At 36.9% G+C, this 18,094-nt stretch overlaps 1 protein-coding gene across 2 annotated transcripts in view; it reads left to right on the forward strand.

Annotated features, from left to right (window-relative positions):
• MCMBP (minichromosome maintenance complex binding protein) overlaps nt 1-18,094 on the forward strand; it is a 49,759-nt gene that overhangs the window by 9,422 nt on the left and 22,243 nt on the right. For both annotated transcript variants that reach the window (XM_077877424.1, XM_077877425.1), the window contains exons 2-6: nt 8,256-8,341; nt 9,095-9,235; nt 9,362-9,403; nt 11,938-12,039; nt 16,516-16,660. In XM_077877424.1, coding sequence (XP_077733550.1) covers nt 8,256-8,341; nt 9,095-9,235; nt 9,362-9,403; nt 11,938-12,039; nt 16,516-16,660 — 516 coding nt within the window. The remainder of the gene's footprint in view (nt 1-8,255; nt 8,342-9,094; nt 9,236-9,361; nt 9,404-11,937; nt 12,040-16,515; nt 16,661-18,094) is intronic.

Here is an 18,094-nt window from a genome sequence, read left to right on the forward strand (position 1 = left end):
AGTAGTACTGTGTTAAAACTTAATTTACTTAATATTGTATTGCTGCATTTCTTTTTCTTATTGAACAGAAATTTGATATCATTTTCATCAAGTTCTTCCAGCATTTCATTCATATTATTTATTTACTGAGAACTATGATGTCTTTGTGGATGTTCAGCTTGCCTTCTGAATTATTCCTCTAATTTGTGCCAGTTGCTTTTCAGGTTTGTTGCTTAATTGTTATGCTCGGATTTTTTTTCCCCATAGCATTCATGAATTAATTCTGTTGTTTCTTGGACCTTAAGTCTTCCTTTTTAGTGGATTCATTTTAAATTTAAAAATACATTTTTTAAAAGATTTATTTATCTTAGAGAGTAGCATACGAGCGTGAAGAGCAGAGGGAGAGATAATCTCAAGTGGATGCCACACTGAACACAGAACCTGACACAGGGCTGGATCCCAGAACCCTGAGATCACAACCTGGGCAGAAATTGAGTCAGATACTTAATGGACTGAGTCACTGGGGCACCCCTTAAATTTAAAAATATTTTTAAGAGGGACTCCTGGGTGGCTCAGTGGTTGAGCATCTTCCTTTGGCTTGGGTATGATCCCAAAGTGCTGGGATTGAGTCCCACATTGGGCTCTGTGCGGGGAGACTGCTTCTCCCTCTCTCTATGTCTTTGCCTCTCTCTCTGTGTCTGTCATGGATAAATAAATAAAAATCTTAAAAAAATTTTTTTTAGGAAAGGTTGTATGAGAAGAGAACAAGTGATACGTCACACAATGATTAAGCATTTCGCTAAGAAGATGTAAATGTAAATGTGCCTAACAGCAAACTTTAGAATGCATGAAGTAAAAAGTCATATAGCTGAAAAGAGAAAAAGAAAAATCTGTAATTATATTTGGTTATTTTACTACTTTTAGTACTTTCTGGAATTAGTGAACAAAATAAGGGACATAGAAAAACATCGTCAACCAAGCATATCTAATTGATATTTGTAGACTACTCCACTAACATCAGTAGAATATACTTTTTTTTTTTCTAAGTGCACATGGAACATTCACCAAGATAAATCACATCCTGGATCATAAAACAATATTAACAGATTTTAAGGAGTTGAAATCATCAGATATGTTCTCTGACCATAATGAAGTTAGATTAGAAATCAGTAACAGATGACAAGAAAATTCAAACTTGTGGAAATACTTCTAAACAATCCATGGATCAAAAAGTCTCAAAGGAAATTTTAAAATATTTTGGACAAAATGAAAGAAAACCTAGCATGTCAAAATTTATGGAATACAGCCAAAGATGTGCTAAGAGACATTAAGTACACGTATTATTAGAAGAAAAGATCTCAAATCAATAATTTAAGCTTCTACCTTAAAACTAGAAATGAAGAGCAAAATAAATCCAAGTAAAAGGAACTAATAAAGATAGGTCAGAAATTAACAAAGTTGAAAGCCGAAGAGAGGATCAATGAAACCCAAGGCTTTTTTTTTTTTTTTAACAAAGGGATCAATGAAATTCATAAATTTATAACCAGACTAGCAAAGGAAAAAGAAAAAGGAAGACACAAATTACCAGTACTGGGAATGAAAGAGGAGATGACACTATAGACTATCATGGAAAGGATAACACAAGATAGCTCTGTGGACATAAATTCAACAAGTTAATGGAACAGTTCCTCAAAAAAAACAATTTGTTTTCTGTTTTTACTGTAACAAATCTCCACAAACTTAGTGGCTTAAAACAACATAAACTTACTATCTTATAGTTCTGGAAACCAGAATGATGTGGGTCTTACTGAGTAAAGTTGTCAGCAAGACTGCATTCCTTTTCTTGGGGCTCTACGGGAGAATCTGTTTCCTTGTCTTTTTCCAGATCCTAGAATCTGCCAATGTTTCTTGGCTTATGGTCCCCTTTGAGTTCTTTTTTTCATCACTGATTACTACTTCTGTCTCACTTTTCCACGTTAAAGTACCCTTGTGATTATATTGGACCCACCCAGAAAATCTCCTTGTTTCAAGGTCCGTTGATTATCAACTTTAATTCCATCTTCTACCTAAATTCCCTCTTTGTTGTGGAACATATTCACAGTTTCTGGGGATTAGGATGTGGCCATCTTTTGTGGGGGCATTATTCTGCCTACTACAACCACATGTTATCCACACCCACCCAAGATGAAATAGATAACCCTCCCCACCAATTCCCCCCTCCTTCCTGTATCCCCCTAAGAGCTTTCTGTTCTAATTTTTATTTCTATAAACTTGGTACCTTATGTAAGTGAAATCCTATAATATTTGCCCTTTTGTGTCTAGATTATTTCACTTACCAGAACGCTTGTAAGGGTCATCCTTGTTGCCCTCATTGTTTGACAAAGGTAATTCAATAGAAAAGATCTTTTCAATGAAGTTGTTGTAACAATTAGATATTTATTTGCAAGAATATGAATTTTAACCAAGAATTTCATACCTTATGCAGAAATTAACTTAACATGGGTCACAGATCTAAATATAAAACCTAAGATTATAAAAATACAAAACTTTTAATGTGAAATTTCAGAAACAACAGGATTATACTGAATAGAGAAAAAAATAAAACAAGAAGAAATCAGAGAGGGAGACAAACCATGAGAGGATCTTAATCATGGTAAACAAACTGAAGGGTCACTAGAAGGGGGACGTGGTGGGGGTAGGGTAACTGGGTGATGGACATTAAGGAGGGCATGTCATGGAATGAGCACTGGGTATTATATAAGACTAAGGAATCAGTGAGCTCTACCTCTGAAACGAATAATACATTATGTGTTAATTAATTGAATTTAAATTAAAAAAATTAAATGAAAACCAAAAAATATTTTATATGTACATATACATATACATATACATATACATATACATATATATATATATATCTTTTAGAAGTAAACAGAAGATCTTTGTCACCCAGGGTTTGACAATGAGTATTTATTTACTTATTTATTTAAAGATTTTTTATTTATTTATTCATGAGAGACAGAGACACAGGCAGAGGGAGAAGCAGGCTCCATGCAGGGAGCCCGATGTGGGACTCGATCCTGGGTCTCCAGGATCACGCCCTGGGCTGAAGGCTGCACTAAACCGCTGAGCCACCCAGGCTGCCGGACAGTGAGTTTTTAGACATGCATAAAACAAAAATTTGATAATTACCAGAACAGAAGTTTTTTTTTTTAAATTTTTTATTTATTTATGATAGAGAGAGAGAGAGAGAGAGAGAGGCAGAGACACAGGCAGAGGGAGAAGCAGGCTCCATGCACCGGGAGCCCGAAGTGGGATTTGATCCAGGGTCTCCCGGATCGCGCCCGGGGCCAAAGGCAGGCGCCAAACCGCTGCGCCACCCAGGGATCCCAGAACAGAAGTTTTTATTCTGTTCTGCAAAAAGTACTGTTAGACTAGAAAGATGAGCTATTAACTAGAAGAATATATTCGAGAATCCTAGAGAAAACTTGTATCCAGAATATAAAGAAAGGACAATGGGAATTAACCCAATTGTAAAAAAGGTCAAACATTAAATAGATGCTTCACTAATTCAGCATCATAGCTCCTAGGAAATGCAAATTTGAACCATGATGAGATATTACATACCTATTAGAACAGCTAAAATTGGAAAACATAGTGACAGTACCAAATTGGGTCAAGGATACAAACAACTGGATCTCTTACATGTTGCTGGTAAGAATGCAAAATGGTGTAGCCACTCTGGAAAACAGGCAGAATCTTACAAGTCAATCGTACGTTGACCATATACCCCAACTGTCCCATTCCTAGGTTCTTACCTAGAGAAAGAAAAGTTCGTGTTCACACAACCTGTACACAAACATTTATAGTTGTTTTGTTTATAGGTATTAAACCTGGAGACAATCTAAATGTCCTTCAACAAGTAAATGGAGAAACAAATTGTCATTCAGCTATACCGTGGAATATTATTCAGTGATTAAAAGAAACTATTAAATATACTCATGTGAGGGGGTTCCCAGGACCACTTCTATCTTTAGAGATTCACTAGAAGGATTTACTGGGACTCCGTATATAGTTGTATTCAAGGCTAAGATTTATTATAGCAGCACAGTAAAGATCCATAGTGGATCATAAGGGAAAAAGACCTGGATGGAGTTGGAGGAATCTGTGTGTAGGCTCCTCTGTTCTCTTCCCATGGGAGAATTCATAGGTTGGAAGACTCACTTTTGTTAAGATGTCAGTTCTCCTCAAATTAATCTGTAGATTCAATACAATTTTTGTCATAATTTCAGCAGACTTTACACAGAAGTCAATAAACTGGTCCTCAAAATTATATAGACATGTTGAGGATGAGAATAATCAAGACAAACTTGAAGAACTTCAGTACTTAATTATAAGACTTAAGATCAAGCCATAGAGGTTAAGACAGTATGAGTATATTAATACAGCAAAAAGATAGACAAATAGATCAGGGTAATACAATAGAGAATGTAGAAATAGGCTAAAGTAAGTACAGTGAGTTGATTTTTTGACACAAATGCCAAAGCAAATCAGTGCTAGAAAGCAAACCTTTTAATTCTGAAACAAGTGGATAGCTTTTTGGGAAAAAGTGAGCCTTGCCCTATGTTACAATATAAACAAAAACATTCGTTTGATGTTGGCTACAGACCTAATTGTGGAAAATAAACCTAAGAGAATATCTTCATGACCCTGGGGTCTGTAAATATGAAAGAAAAACTTGGCAAATTTGGCTTAATCAAAATGAAAAACTTCTCATCAAAAGACATACAAAAAGAATATCAAAGAGAAAGTACAGCTTAGGGGAAAATAATGTGCCCTATGTTTATATCTGACTTAAGACTTACGTCTAGAATACCCAAAGAATTAGTACAATCATTGATGCCACAACAGACCTATTTTTAAAAATGGACAAAATAGTGAATAGGCACTTCATGAAAGAATTTATTGAAATGGTCAATAAACATGAAAAGTGTACGTCATTAGGGAAATGCATATTAAGACCACAGTGACAACAGACCAGTATGTATCCAGCACAATGACTGGTATTGAAGAGATTGACAAGATCAAGTATTGGTGAGGTAGAACCAGCTAGAAGCTCGTACATACACTGTTGGTGAGAACCTATGTATTTTTTTCTTACTCAGTTCCCTTGGCTCTTAAACTAGATCAAGCTCAAGTGCAATGGTGCTCAAATTCAGATGGCCAAGAATTCATAGGAAATACGATAAAGTGATACGTGTGTGCTAAGCATGACTCTTGGTTGCAAGTGACCCAACTTGGTCCTACTTAAACTCAAAATGATGAATACGTTATCTTAGGTAATCCAGTTCATGGGTGGGTTAGTGCCAGGCTCAATTACAGCCAAATAATTACACTGTGTGTACAGGAATCTGCCTCTCTGTTTTCCTCTGGAATAGCTTAATTTTGAGAAAACTTAGTCATAGGGGCCACATGCAGCTCTCAGGCACTGAGTGTTCTACATACTTGAATAGTAGTGCCGTCCTTGTTCTTGCTTAATTGTCTGGAATACATGAATTTCTTATACCTCAGCATGTTTCAGTTCTACCCCTTTTTCAAGGCCTGGCTCAAGTACCACCTCCATCAATAGCCCTCTTCTGAGATTATTTGACCTGCGTTAGATTCTCTTTGCTTTTGGCTGTTATTATTTACTGCTTCTTTAAGTTCTTTAGCTATCAGTATCCTTATTGAACCTAGTAGAGTGCCGGACACACTGTAGGCTTAATAAATAATGGACAGTTATTGCATGCTTTATTTATTTATTTTTCTTAATTATCTGTTGCAGTCCCTTAATTGTTGGGCAGCAACAATTTGTAAGGTGGCCTTAGAAGATCCTGTCTGTATACCCATACCTTACCACCTTCCAGTCACTGTCTGATGGAGCCTTGTCATCTGTTATGTGGCATGGTCATGTTCATTTGTTTTTGCTCTTTCTTTTCTTTTTAAAGTAAGCTCTGCATCCAACACGTGGTTTGAACTTACCACCCTGAGATCTAGAGTCGCATACTCCACCAACTGAGCTGGCTAGCCAACCCACCCACCCCTGCCCCAAGCATGTTCATGGTTCTTACACATATGCAGTCAGAAAAGCAGTGTTGGTATGCTGTCATGACTGTGTATCAACCTTTTCTTTAAATAGCCGTTTTCAGTGGAAGCAAAAACACTCATTCTTTTTAATTCTTTTTGTCTAATTCTACTAGTAATCATTTATTGACACTTACCTAATACAGTAGTTATTCTGAAACTTTGTCAGAATCACTTAGAGGGCATTTTGTTTACATTTTTATATTTTTATCACAGTTTGCCAATGACACTTTATTTTTTCTTCTCAAAATCCTATTCTGTAGTGTCCTTGGCCCTTTTTGCCTGAGTGCCAAAGAGTCAGGCATTGGCATGGGCCATGTGAACACTAGCCATTACCTTGTAGTTTCCTCCTCCTCCTCCACATGACTCTAGCTTTCTCCTCATAAACTTTCCATATGGGCATGACTCGTCCCATCAGCTGGGCAGCCAATTTGAGGTCTTTAGCCGAGCTGTCTCCCTTTTTGGGGGCCAAGGGCTTCCTGGGAAGAGGGTAAGCTTGGGGTAGTATTCTCATGGCCACTGCAGGAACTCTGTGGACTTGTTTTGCCTTCTTGGATCCACTGGGATCGATCCCAGTGGGCCCTGCTACCTTCTTGCAGACACCAGCGTCTTGTAACTCTTCTGAGCTGAAGCCCCTGCTAGTGCACTCTTTCGGGTGCCTCACTGTGGCCGGAGGGGTCCAGACACAGGGCAGGGGTGTTAGTAGAATTCTATGAGTATTTCAAGCAATCAGCTCTAACAAATAGAGGCAGTTCCTTTACTTCACTACATAGCACTTAGGTGATGAGTATAAATGGTGGAAGTACTGGCTAGCTATGTGGTTTGCTTGTTCTCCCAAATAGGTATTCCTAATTTTGTCAGTAATGTATTTTGGTCTTGGTCAATTCCTGTAATTTTTTCCCAGAGCCTTGGTTTTCTTACCTTTTTTTTAAAAAAAAAATTATTTTTAAGTAATGTACACAACATGGGGCTTGAACTTAAAGTCCTAAGATCAAGAGTCACATGCTCTACCAACTGAGCCAGCCAGGTGCTCCGGTTTTCTTTAACGTGACATTAAAAGCCGTTTTCTCATCATTTTGCAGTCATCATTGTAAGAGGCACCAGTGGATGCTAAATCTGGGGGTTGTGGCAAGATTCATAAATTTTTTTTACCTGGTCTTAAAGTGTCTCCTGCCATATTACTTAATAGTTGCAAAGGGGAAAAATTTTACTGTGAGGGGAAGATGGACATCTTGTCTCTAGATGGTCCCATTACAAGGGCACAGCATCACTTATAGAACAGTCTGCCCGATAGTGCACAACTGCAATCCAATCATATGGGAACATCAGACCCAAAGTGAGGAGCATTCTACATTTTTAGACAGTTTGTATTCCTCTTAAATATAAATGTTATAAAACATACAGAGGTTGAAGGACTGTTCCAGATTAGAGACATAGCTAAGAGCAATATGCGATCCTAGACTGGCTCTTGTACTGAAGAGGAAAAAGTGCAATCAAGGATAGTATTGGAAAAAAAAAAAAAAAAAAAGAAAAAAAAAAAGGATAGTATTGGATTATGGATGGTAAGTTAGATAAAAAGTATGGTATCAGTTTGGAATTTCCTGAGGTTGGTAACAGTATCGTTATATAAGATAATCTTTGTTCTTAGGAAAAACACATTGAAATACTTAAAAGGCAAAGGTTTATGATGTGTATAACTTAATCTCAAGTGAGTCAGAAAAATATATATGAGAGATGAGATAAAGCAAATGGAACAAAGATACAGGTATTCTTTGTACTATTCATTTGAGTTTTTTTTTTTTGAAGTTTGAAATCATTCCCGAAATGGGAAAAAAAAAGTTTTAGAAGAACTCCCTTTAATTTTAGGGTAGTTGTAAAGAAAATATCTGTCTAAAAATGTTTTCAAAAAGCGTTGTGCTTTACAAATGATAGTTCGTATGCTGCTTTGTTTAGGTAATTTCATATCTCATCCTGTGGGTATTCTCAGCTAGGTTGCTGACCGCCCTGCGTTGTAATACTCAACCCCCTTGGTAGGGCGGCTTCCTGAGTGCCCAGCGCAGCGGCGTTCCACCCGACTGTGAAGTACCTCCTGTGACCCTAGGCTATTGTTAGGTATTGTACCTTTAGTTTTGAAAAGTATATTTTTCTTTCAGCCCAAAATGGAGTTAATCCTGACTGGGAGAAGAAAGTAATTGAATATTTTAAGGAAAAGCTGAAGGAAAATAACGCTCCTAAATGGGTAAGTTTATTGTTATTCTTGGGGGAGAGCCTTGGGCTGACTTCCAATTTTTCTCAGTAGAGTGGTAACCCACATGAAATTTTAGTATATGTGCTGCCAAAACAATCACTAAAATTTTAGACTATATACATTAAAGTGTACTGTCTTCTGCTTTATGTGCACATGAATTAAAAGATTTTGCCCTTTTCCAACTGAAATTTTAATTTCAGGCAATTCATTGCTTCTGTATTGGTGCCTCTAGGTGGCAGTAATTGACCGTGTTACTTTCAAATCAAATCAGTAATTGCGAGATTCTCGATTATCTTTGTTTTTTTTTTTTTTTTTTTTTTTTTTTTTTTTTTTTTTTTTTTTTAATAGAATAACTCAGATTAAACACATAATTAAATCCTAGTCTTGAAAATCATTTTGCAAGACTTTAATCCTCCAGATACTTTCAAGCACTTTGTTTTATTTCATTTAAAAAGAATTGGTATGTACTAGTCTTAAGAGCTCAACAAAGCAAGTGCCTGCTACTTGAGAAGCGTTCTTAAGGAAAAGCATCCTTTTACATTAGAATCAGATGTCACTATACGAACTTGGAAGGACATAAAAAATACTTTTGTGTCTAGCACTTTTATGTTGACTCTTGAGTTTGCTGGCTTCCTAATGGGTCTTGGTGTGTGTGTGTGGGAGGGTTGGGTTCTGGATATACAGTCTCTGTATATGTGCTTACAGTTTTACAAATAGTATCTTACTGACTTGTTTTTCTTTAAGGTACCATCACTGAATGAAGTTCCCCTTCATTATTTGAAACCTAACAGTTTTGTGAAGTTTCGTTGCATGATTCAGGATATGTTTGACCCTGAGTTTTACATGGGAGTTTATGAAACAGTTAATCGAAATACAAAAGCACGTGTATGTATTGCTTTTTTTCATGAAACTTTCTGTTTGTAATTAGTGGTATTAATTTTATCCTTGTTTATGGTGGTTTTGAATCAGATATACTGATATGATACTGTTATCCTTTGTTTTCGATCATAGGTCCTTCATTTTGGAAAATATAGAGATGTAGCAGAGTGTGGGGTATGTATCCTTAAGATACAGAAAACATTTTAATAAGAATTTTTTCTTAAGCAGCGAATTTATTTCTTTTGGTTGATCTCAAGTGTGTAAATAAGTTCTAAGAAGTTATGTGAAATGTTTTATTCACCTCTTAGTTAAGAGTTTCTTTGATACTTTTTTTATCTTCTAAAAATCTCTTAGAAGGTGGAGTATTGTAAATAACAAAACTAATGCCTTTATTCTCCTAATATCTATACTTGGTTTCAAAATTACAAGTTATAATAAATTCTTTTAAAGTAAAAATGTAAGATTAACTTAGGACTTAACACTTTTTAAGTTAAATTTCGTTAAATCCTGTTTTCTTAGGAAAAATATTTTTAATAAACTAAGCTTTCTTTGATAGAAGTAATGGAAACTCTTACATATCTGTAATGGGAGAGGCAAGAAGGCAGAGGACACTGGATATAATTATGGTTGTGAAAGCGACAGTCTTGAGGTAGAAACTTAGCAGAAAGGCAGTTACAGAGGAATTACAGTATATCTGTATTTTTTGAAATTGGGTTTTAATGTGGTTCCTTAGAAACTGTGATGGTAATTGTCAGTTGTTGGGGAAAAAAAAACAAGTATCACAGATGACAATAGATCAGGCCAGTGCTTAAGTAGAAAGGTAGCACCTGGTGGCGTTACCTCTGTTCTCTTTCTAGTTCTCTGCTTTGCTGACCCAGAATCTTAGATTATCTGGGGCTTTTTACATTCTGGGAGTCTGACCCCTGGTTACCCAAACCTCAAGAGATAGATTTATAAGCCCTAATACCAGCACATCAGTTCAGAGTAGAAGCTGTGCCTGATTGAGTGAAGTGTTCTAGCTCAGGGCCAGTCCTGACAGAAGAACAGGCCTAATTTGAAAGGTTGCTGTGAATATTAAACAAGAATGTAACTTCCTATAATTATTTAGGGGGACTTGTGAAAGATGGATTTGCTAATCTTAACACATGATGAACTTTAGGTGTCCCAGTGTCTTTTTCTTTGAGAGTGTTTCCATAAAGTAAAATATGGTGCCGAAATGAATGAGGCAACTTTATAAATACTTGCTGTATCCCTTGTTTGAGGAGCCCTAACTCATATGAGCCTAAGGTATCAATACACAGCTTTGTCTAGTACACAGTAATGTAGTATCCCCACAAGTTAGTTATCTCAGCATTTGGAAATAAGGAAAATAAAATACATGAGTCTGTCCGTGTGTGACACTGCTGAAGGCAAAGAATTCGTATTGTGTTGCTAAAGGTCATAAGTAAAAACACCAAACCAGGAAAACTTTGGGCCTGGAAAGAAAGAAACACACACAAAGAGCCTTGCTTGGACATAACTAGCTTAGGCTGAAACTTGACAACTCTTTTATTTCCCTCTACAAAATGGTATCTATGTTTTATTTTAAGAGATTGTTTTTGTCCTATGTATGTACTAAAAGTAATATTAAAGTAATATTTTAATATTAAATTTGGGTCCTTTCCACCTCTTAGGATTTTCTAAGTATATTTGAAAATAGAGAACATACCTTTTCTAGGGAATAACATCTGACTCAAATCTCATATCAGAGTTTTTTTGTTTGTTTGTTTTTTTGTTTTTTTTTTTTTTTAAGATTTTATTTGTTTATTCATGAGAGACATAGAGGGAGAAGCAGGCTCCTCCCTGTGAGCCCAATGAGGGATTTGATCTCTGGACTGAGATCGTGCCCTGAGCTGAAGGCTCAACAGCTGAGCCACCCAGCCGTCCCTCAGAGTTACTTCTTAATGCATATTTCATTAAGTTCCTGTTTTCTAGGCTGATAAGATTTTTTTTATGTGAGAGACATGCTTTGTTTTTGAAAAAAATTAAAGTATCCTATTTATTTAAAAGGATTTAATTTTGTAACAAGGTGCTATATAATATGGATTTGAGAGAAGATCATGGATTGATTGCATATGAAATGATTTTATGTCTGTTTTCTTTTTTAAAAATGATAGTTTAGATTTAGTTTTATTTATTTATTTATTTATTTATTTATTTATTTATTTATTTGTTTATTTATATCTATTCATGATAGTCATACAGAGAGAGAGAGAGAGGCAGAGACACAGGCAGAGGGAGAAGCAGGCTCCATGCACCCGGAGCCCGACATGGGATTCAATCCCGGGTCTCCAGGATCACGCCCTGGGCCAAAGGCAGGCGCCAAACTGCTGTGCCACCCAGGGATCCTCTTTTTTTTTTTTAAATTTTTATTTATTTATGATAGTTACAGAGAGAGAGAGAGAGAGAGGCAGAGACATAGGCAGAGGGAGAAGCAGGCTCCATGCACCGGGCGCCCGACGTGGGATTCGATCCCGGGTCTCCAGGATCGTGCCTTGGGCCAAAGGCAGGCGCCAAACTGCTGCGCCACCCAGGGATCCCTCTTCATTCTTAATATGAAATATTTACTATGGTTTTGCAAACAATGTGAATATGTAGCTTGCTAATTAAAATTTTTATTTTTGTTTTTCTTAATAAAATTTTAAATATACTTTTTGTGTATATCACAGCCTCAACAAGAAGTGGATTTAAACTCCCCACGAACTACCACTTTGGAAAGACAGACTTTCTATTGTGTCCCAGTGCCTGGGGAATCTACATGGGTAAAAGAAATATCCTTTATCTGAAATTTCTTCTGTGCTGAGAGGTTCTTGATAACTTTATTATTTGAAAAGACCACAATTAAATTTTGCGTTTTTAGAAACTTAGTCTTTTTACACCAGCGAAGTTAGCTGGAAAAAAATTGTTCTTCGTTTACAGAGCCTGGCTTTATTTTAATGAAATGTTTTTCATTTGTCCTAAATGAGAAAAGTTATAAAAACAACCCAAGTATGCATCTTTGAGAAATGATAAAATTGTGGTACATTCCCATAGTGAAATACTGTTAAAAAGATCCAGGTGGATTTAAAGGTACTGAAAAAGAATACCATAATTAAATAAAAACACAGTTTCAAAATAACTAATTCTGGATTCTTTTTTTTTTTTTTAAGATTATTTTATTTATTTATTCAGAGAGAGAGAGGCAGAGACACAGGCAGAGAGGGAGAAGCAGGCTCCATCCTGATGTGGGACTTGATCCCCGGTCTCTAGGATCACACCCCGGGCTGCAGGCGGCGCTAAACCGCTGCGCCACTGGGGCTGCCCTAATTCTGGATTCTGAAGGGAAAAAACATGTTTCTTTTGAGAGATGTTTTGACATCTCAGTTTCATTTTTAATGTTTTCATTAAATTTTTTAGTAATTTTTTAAGGCATAGTTCACATACCCTGAGATCCATGAATTTTAACGTTGCACTCCAGTGATTTGGACAAATGCACACCCATTTTTTTTTACACCCATCAAAGTAAAGAACTTGTGCCAGAAACTTCCCTTATGTCCAGGCACTTCACTGTCCTCTTGTAACAATTGTGCTGATTTCTTTCACTGTAGCTGCATTTTACCTATTCTTGTGTGTCATAAAATGGAATCATGCAGTCTTTTGTGTCTGATTTTTGTTCTCCATAATACATTTGAGATTTATCCTTTTGTGTGTGAGAGTAGCTCATTCCTTTTTATTGCTGATTTTATTTGTTTATATTTTTTCCACTGGATGAGCATTTGGGTTGTTTCCAGTTTGGGGCCTGGCATTTTGTGAGAAGATTTTCAATTAGGTTTTTTATTAGTTTTCTCTGTGTATCAGTTGTGATAAGTTGTATCTTTCAAGTAATGGTTTCAAAATCATTTAGTCATACTTGTTAAATTTATGTCAGTAACAAAGCTTTTCATAATATTTCCTTATTTTCCTTTTCATGTCTGGGAAATATCTAGCAATGATCTCTCTTCATTTCCAGTAATGTTAATTAATTTTTCTTTTATTCTGGATCAGTATTGTTCATGGTTTGTCAAAGAACCAACTGTTGAATTTTCTGTTTTCAATCTCGTTGACTTATTTCCTTTTATGCTAGTTTGGCTTTAATTTTTCTCTAGCTTCTCAGAGTGGAGGCTCAGATAATTATTTTCAAAGCTTCCCTTTTTTTTTTTAAATTTTTTTTATTTATTTATGATAGTCACACAGAGAGAGAGAGGCAGAGAGGCAGAGACACAGGCAGAGGGAGAAGCAGGCTCCATGCACTGGGAGCCCGACGTGGGATTCAATCCCGGGTCTCCAGGATCGCGCCCTGGGCCAAAGGCAGGCGCCAAACCGCTGCGCCACCCAGGGATCCCTCAAAGCTTCCCTTTCTAATATGAGCATTGAAGGCTATATATTTTTTCTAATAACTGCTTTGGTTGCATTCCACAGATTTTGATTTCACCATCACTCAACTCAAAAATATTTTCTAATTTTCCTTGTGATTTCTTTTTTTCTTTTTAATCTTACCACACTGTACTTCCATCTCTTCCTCTCATTCTTTATGCTGCTGTTGGCATTCGCTTCATTTGTACTTAAACTATGGAGCCCACAATACTTTATCCTGTTTGCTGTAAGCGTTTATTTTCTACATAAATTAAGAAATGAGGAAACAGTGTCTTTGTGTTTGTGGTATGTACCATTTCTAGTTCTCTTTTTTCTTTTTGTTTTTATATAGAGTCATTTCACTAAGGCTGTTTTTAATTTTTTTTTTAAAGCACAGATCTAAAGATTAAAATGTTAAATAATAAAGTGTAGATCTGTTGGTGGTGAGTTTTTTGGTTCAACTTCTTTTTTTGTTTGTTTTGTTTTTTGAGATTTTATTTACTTATTCATGAGAGACACACAGAGAGAGGCAGAGACACAGGCAGAGGGAGAAGCAGGCTCTTCAAGGGGAGCCCGATGCGGCACTTGATCTCAGAACCCAAGATCACGACCTAAGTGGAAGGCAGGCATATACTTGACCACTGAGCCACCCAGTACCCCCTTTCACCTCAATTTTTGAAGGATATTTTTACTGGATACAGAATTCTGGATTGACAGCTCTTTACCCTCCCCAGCATTCTATGTCTTCTTCCATTGTCTGTTAACCTCTGTTGCTTTTTTTGCTTGTTTCTTTTTTGTTTTGTTTTTAAAGAGAGTGAGTGAGGGGAGAGGCAGGAGGAGGAGGAGAGACTCTTAAGCAGACCCCATGCCTGATGTAGATCTTGATGTGTGGCTCAATCCACAACCCTGAGATCATGATTTGAGCCAAAATCAAGAGTTGGATGCTCAACTGACTATATCACCCAGGTGCCCTGATCCCTGTTGCTTTTTGAGGAAAGTCTAATTGTCATTTTACTGTATTCCTGTATGTAATATCTTTGATTTTTCCCTGGCTGCCTTTAATGTTCTCTGTGTCTATAGTTTTTGGCAGTTTTACTGTGATGGGCTGGGTGTGGGCTTTTTTGTGTTTATCTTGCTTGGGTATTTTTGAGGTTTTGGATCTGTAGTCTGGTATTTTTCAGATTTCAGCCTTTATTTCTTAAAAAAAAAATTTTTTTTAAAGCTTTTATTTATGTGAAAGATACATTTATTTATGGGAGTGGGGTGGGTGTAGACAGAGGGAGAAGCAGACTCCCTGCTAAGCAAGGAGCCTGACGTGGAACTCAATCCCAGGACTCTGGGATCATGACCTGAGCTGAAAGCAGATGCTTAACTGACCGTGGCCCCCAGGTGCCCTTCTTTAAATATTTTTCTGTCTTAGTCTCTTGGCATTGTCTCATTTTCTGGGGATTCAATCAGATAATCATTAAATGTTGTTATTCTCCAGATGACAAAGATTGTGGGGATTTTTTGTTCCTTTACATTTCAGATATTCAGTTCTTGATTTTTCATTTGGTTCTTTTCCATCGTTCCCATTTCTCTGGTAACATCCCTCATCTTTGACTCAGCTGTCTTTTTTTTTTTTTTTTTTAAGATTTTATCCATTTATTTGAGAGTAAGAGCACGTGCACAAGCATGGGAGAGGGGCAGAGGGAGAAGGAGAAGCAGACTCCCCACTAGGAGCCCAACATGGGTCTTGATCCCAGGACCCAAGATCATGACCTGAGCTGAAGGCAGATACTTAACTGACTGAGCATTCAAGTGCCCTTCGTCTTTGTTTTAAAATTGAATTTTAAGGTTTAGAAGGAACATACTTTAACACAATAAAGGCTATATATATTTTTTAAATGATTTTTTAAATACCTTTTAGTATTCTTGTCTGCTAATTCCAATATCTGAGTCCTCTCTGGGTTTGTTTTTATTAATTTTAATCCTGATCGTAAGTCATGTTTTGTTGCCTCTTTATATATAACTAATAATGTGTTACTATATGCTGATATACAACATTGTAGAGGGTTGGTTTTGTCTTCCTTCCAGTAATGTTGCATTTTCTGACAGGTGATTTAAGTGGATCACTTTGACTTTGTCATGGCTTGGTTTTGAAATTTGTTAAGGTGGGTATGGAATGGCCCTTGCTGTGTAGGAGATGTGTTCGTGAGATGTGCTATTTCTGGGTCACACCTAAGTAAGTACCCAAGATGTTCATCAGGGTCCAGTTCTAGTATTATACAATTTCCAGAATTTACAGTTAGCTCCCAGCCAACTAGCAACTGTTTTCCTGCTAGGCCTCAAGGAATCCTGACTGTACATCCATAGTTTTGTGTTCAGCCAAAGACCTAAGTAAAAGCTGAACAGGTTTTTGGGTCTTTATCTGCAACACTTGCCTTTTTGTTACTCTGTTTTTGTTTGCTTTGCAAATTCTGGTTGCTCAGTAACCCTGAACTGTGTGCTCTGTTTTCTCTACTTAGCAAGGGTGAGACCTTCATGTCTCTTTGTTGCAGTTTGGGAAATATTCCCAAGAGAAGGCTGGGAAGAATGTGGAGTTTCCCGGTGTGTTTCCTTATTCAGGAACTATAGCCTTAAACTCCTTTACAGCATTCAGTGCCTGAATGTCTTTTGTGCTCATGTCTTTTGTGCAGTTTGTAGTTCTTCATAGTGCAGGTAGGGAGCATGAGGTTAAGCTGCTACTCTGATGATCAGAACTGGAAGTCCAGTCTTTTAAAAGGATGTTTTAATTTTAACCAAATTGCAAACCAGTCAGCTTTTATGAGCCCTGTAATTAGGATTCCTTAGGATTCCTCAATTCATGGTAGATTTTTCTTAACTTTTCATTTAACGCCTATGTTAATGCAAACCAAGCTCGAGTCAGCCCTTCGACATCCTACACTCCCAGTCGTCACAAGAGGAGTTACGAAGATGATGAAGATATGGACCTACAGCCCAATAAACAGAAAGACCAACATGCAGGGGCCAGGCAAGCAGGTAGTGTATGCCAATGAGCTTTCTGTACATCTCTCTCTCTCTCAAATGTGTTTTCAGAGTTAAGGTTGTGTAATATTGCTCTAGATTTAGGAACTGACCATGATTTAACAACCCTGCGTTCAAGTTCATCAGTTATAGACAGTTTTGTGAGTTTCTACAGTACTCTTTGGTCAAACTGCTTCATAAATGAGCAGTTAGGCATCACTTAGACGTGTCTGCTTTCCTGTTAATTTGTAAGAGTTTCAGAAGGCTAGTTGAAAAAGGTCTTTTCTCATTCTTTATTTTTATCTCAGCTCCTGAGTAATATGGAAGCTAGTACTTTATGCTGAAAATGTTTTTCTTTATATCTGAAAACATCCTTTTTCATTTGATTTTTGAGATAGTGTTACGTTTTTATTTTTTAAAGATTTTATTCATAGAGAGAGCACGTGCACGCAAGCAGGGGGAGGGGCAAAAGGAGGGGGAGATGCAGGCTCCCCACTGAGCAGGGAGTCTGACATGGGGTGGCGAGGGGCTGATGCAGGGCAATCCAGGGCCCTGGATCACTACCTGAACTGAAGGCAGATGCTTAACCAGCTGAGCCACCCAGGCGCCCCCAAATAGTGGTACGTTAATTTAGTAAGATCAAAAGCATCAGAGGATAACTATGAAATTGTGGTCAACTATGTAACTTCGTTCTCAGCTTGAGAGCAGAGAGCCCTTAGAATAGTCACAGTTCTGTTCTATTTATGCACATTTGTAGTGGTTTATCATGAAACATGCTGAAAACCCAATGAATTCTGATAATACAGGGTGACCAAAAGTTGCAATATCCTAAGAGCATGAGATAATTTCATAATTCACATATTTCATTCTTGATTTCACCAATCACAGTGTTTAGGAGTGGTGAGTTTCTTAATTATGGCAGGTAGATAAGTTTGTCTTTATTCCTCTTTTATGTCTATTCACTTCTCTTGAGCACCATCATCAGGAGGCAAGTTGAAGGGAGAGGGGATCAAACAATTCAGTCTAGTCAAGGAGCATCTGTAAGATTCAATTGAGAGTGGTAAAGAATTACTAAAAATTTCATTTAACCATAGATTTCCTACTTTAGAACTTCATATTACTGTATTTCCTTAGAGCAAAGGCATATTTTAATGTTTCTAACTTTGGAATGTTTTACAATCTGTACAAATGTGGTGGTCTTTTTCTCCACCCACTCCCTAAGTGTTCATTAAAATTAGTGTGTGTCATAACAATAAATAACATACTAGCATCTGGGATGTATGGTATTTCTCTTATCACCTAAGCAGCTGATGCTCTCCTCTTTTTTGCGTTTTGTTTGGATGTCATTCTGTATATAGGGCCCTTGGACATTTGAGTGCGTTTGTGTACAGCTTAACTTCTTTGTTGGTTTCTAGGTGATCTTTCAAGCTATATATATTTTTAAATTTT

The sequence above is a fragment of the Canis aureus genome, chromosome 29 (assembly GCF_053574225.1).
Source record: "Canis aureus isolate CA01 chromosome 29, VMU_Caureus_v.1.0, whole genome shotgun sequence".
Lineage (NCBI taxonomy): Eukaryota > Metazoa > Chordata > Mammalia > Carnivora > Canidae > Canis > Canis aureus.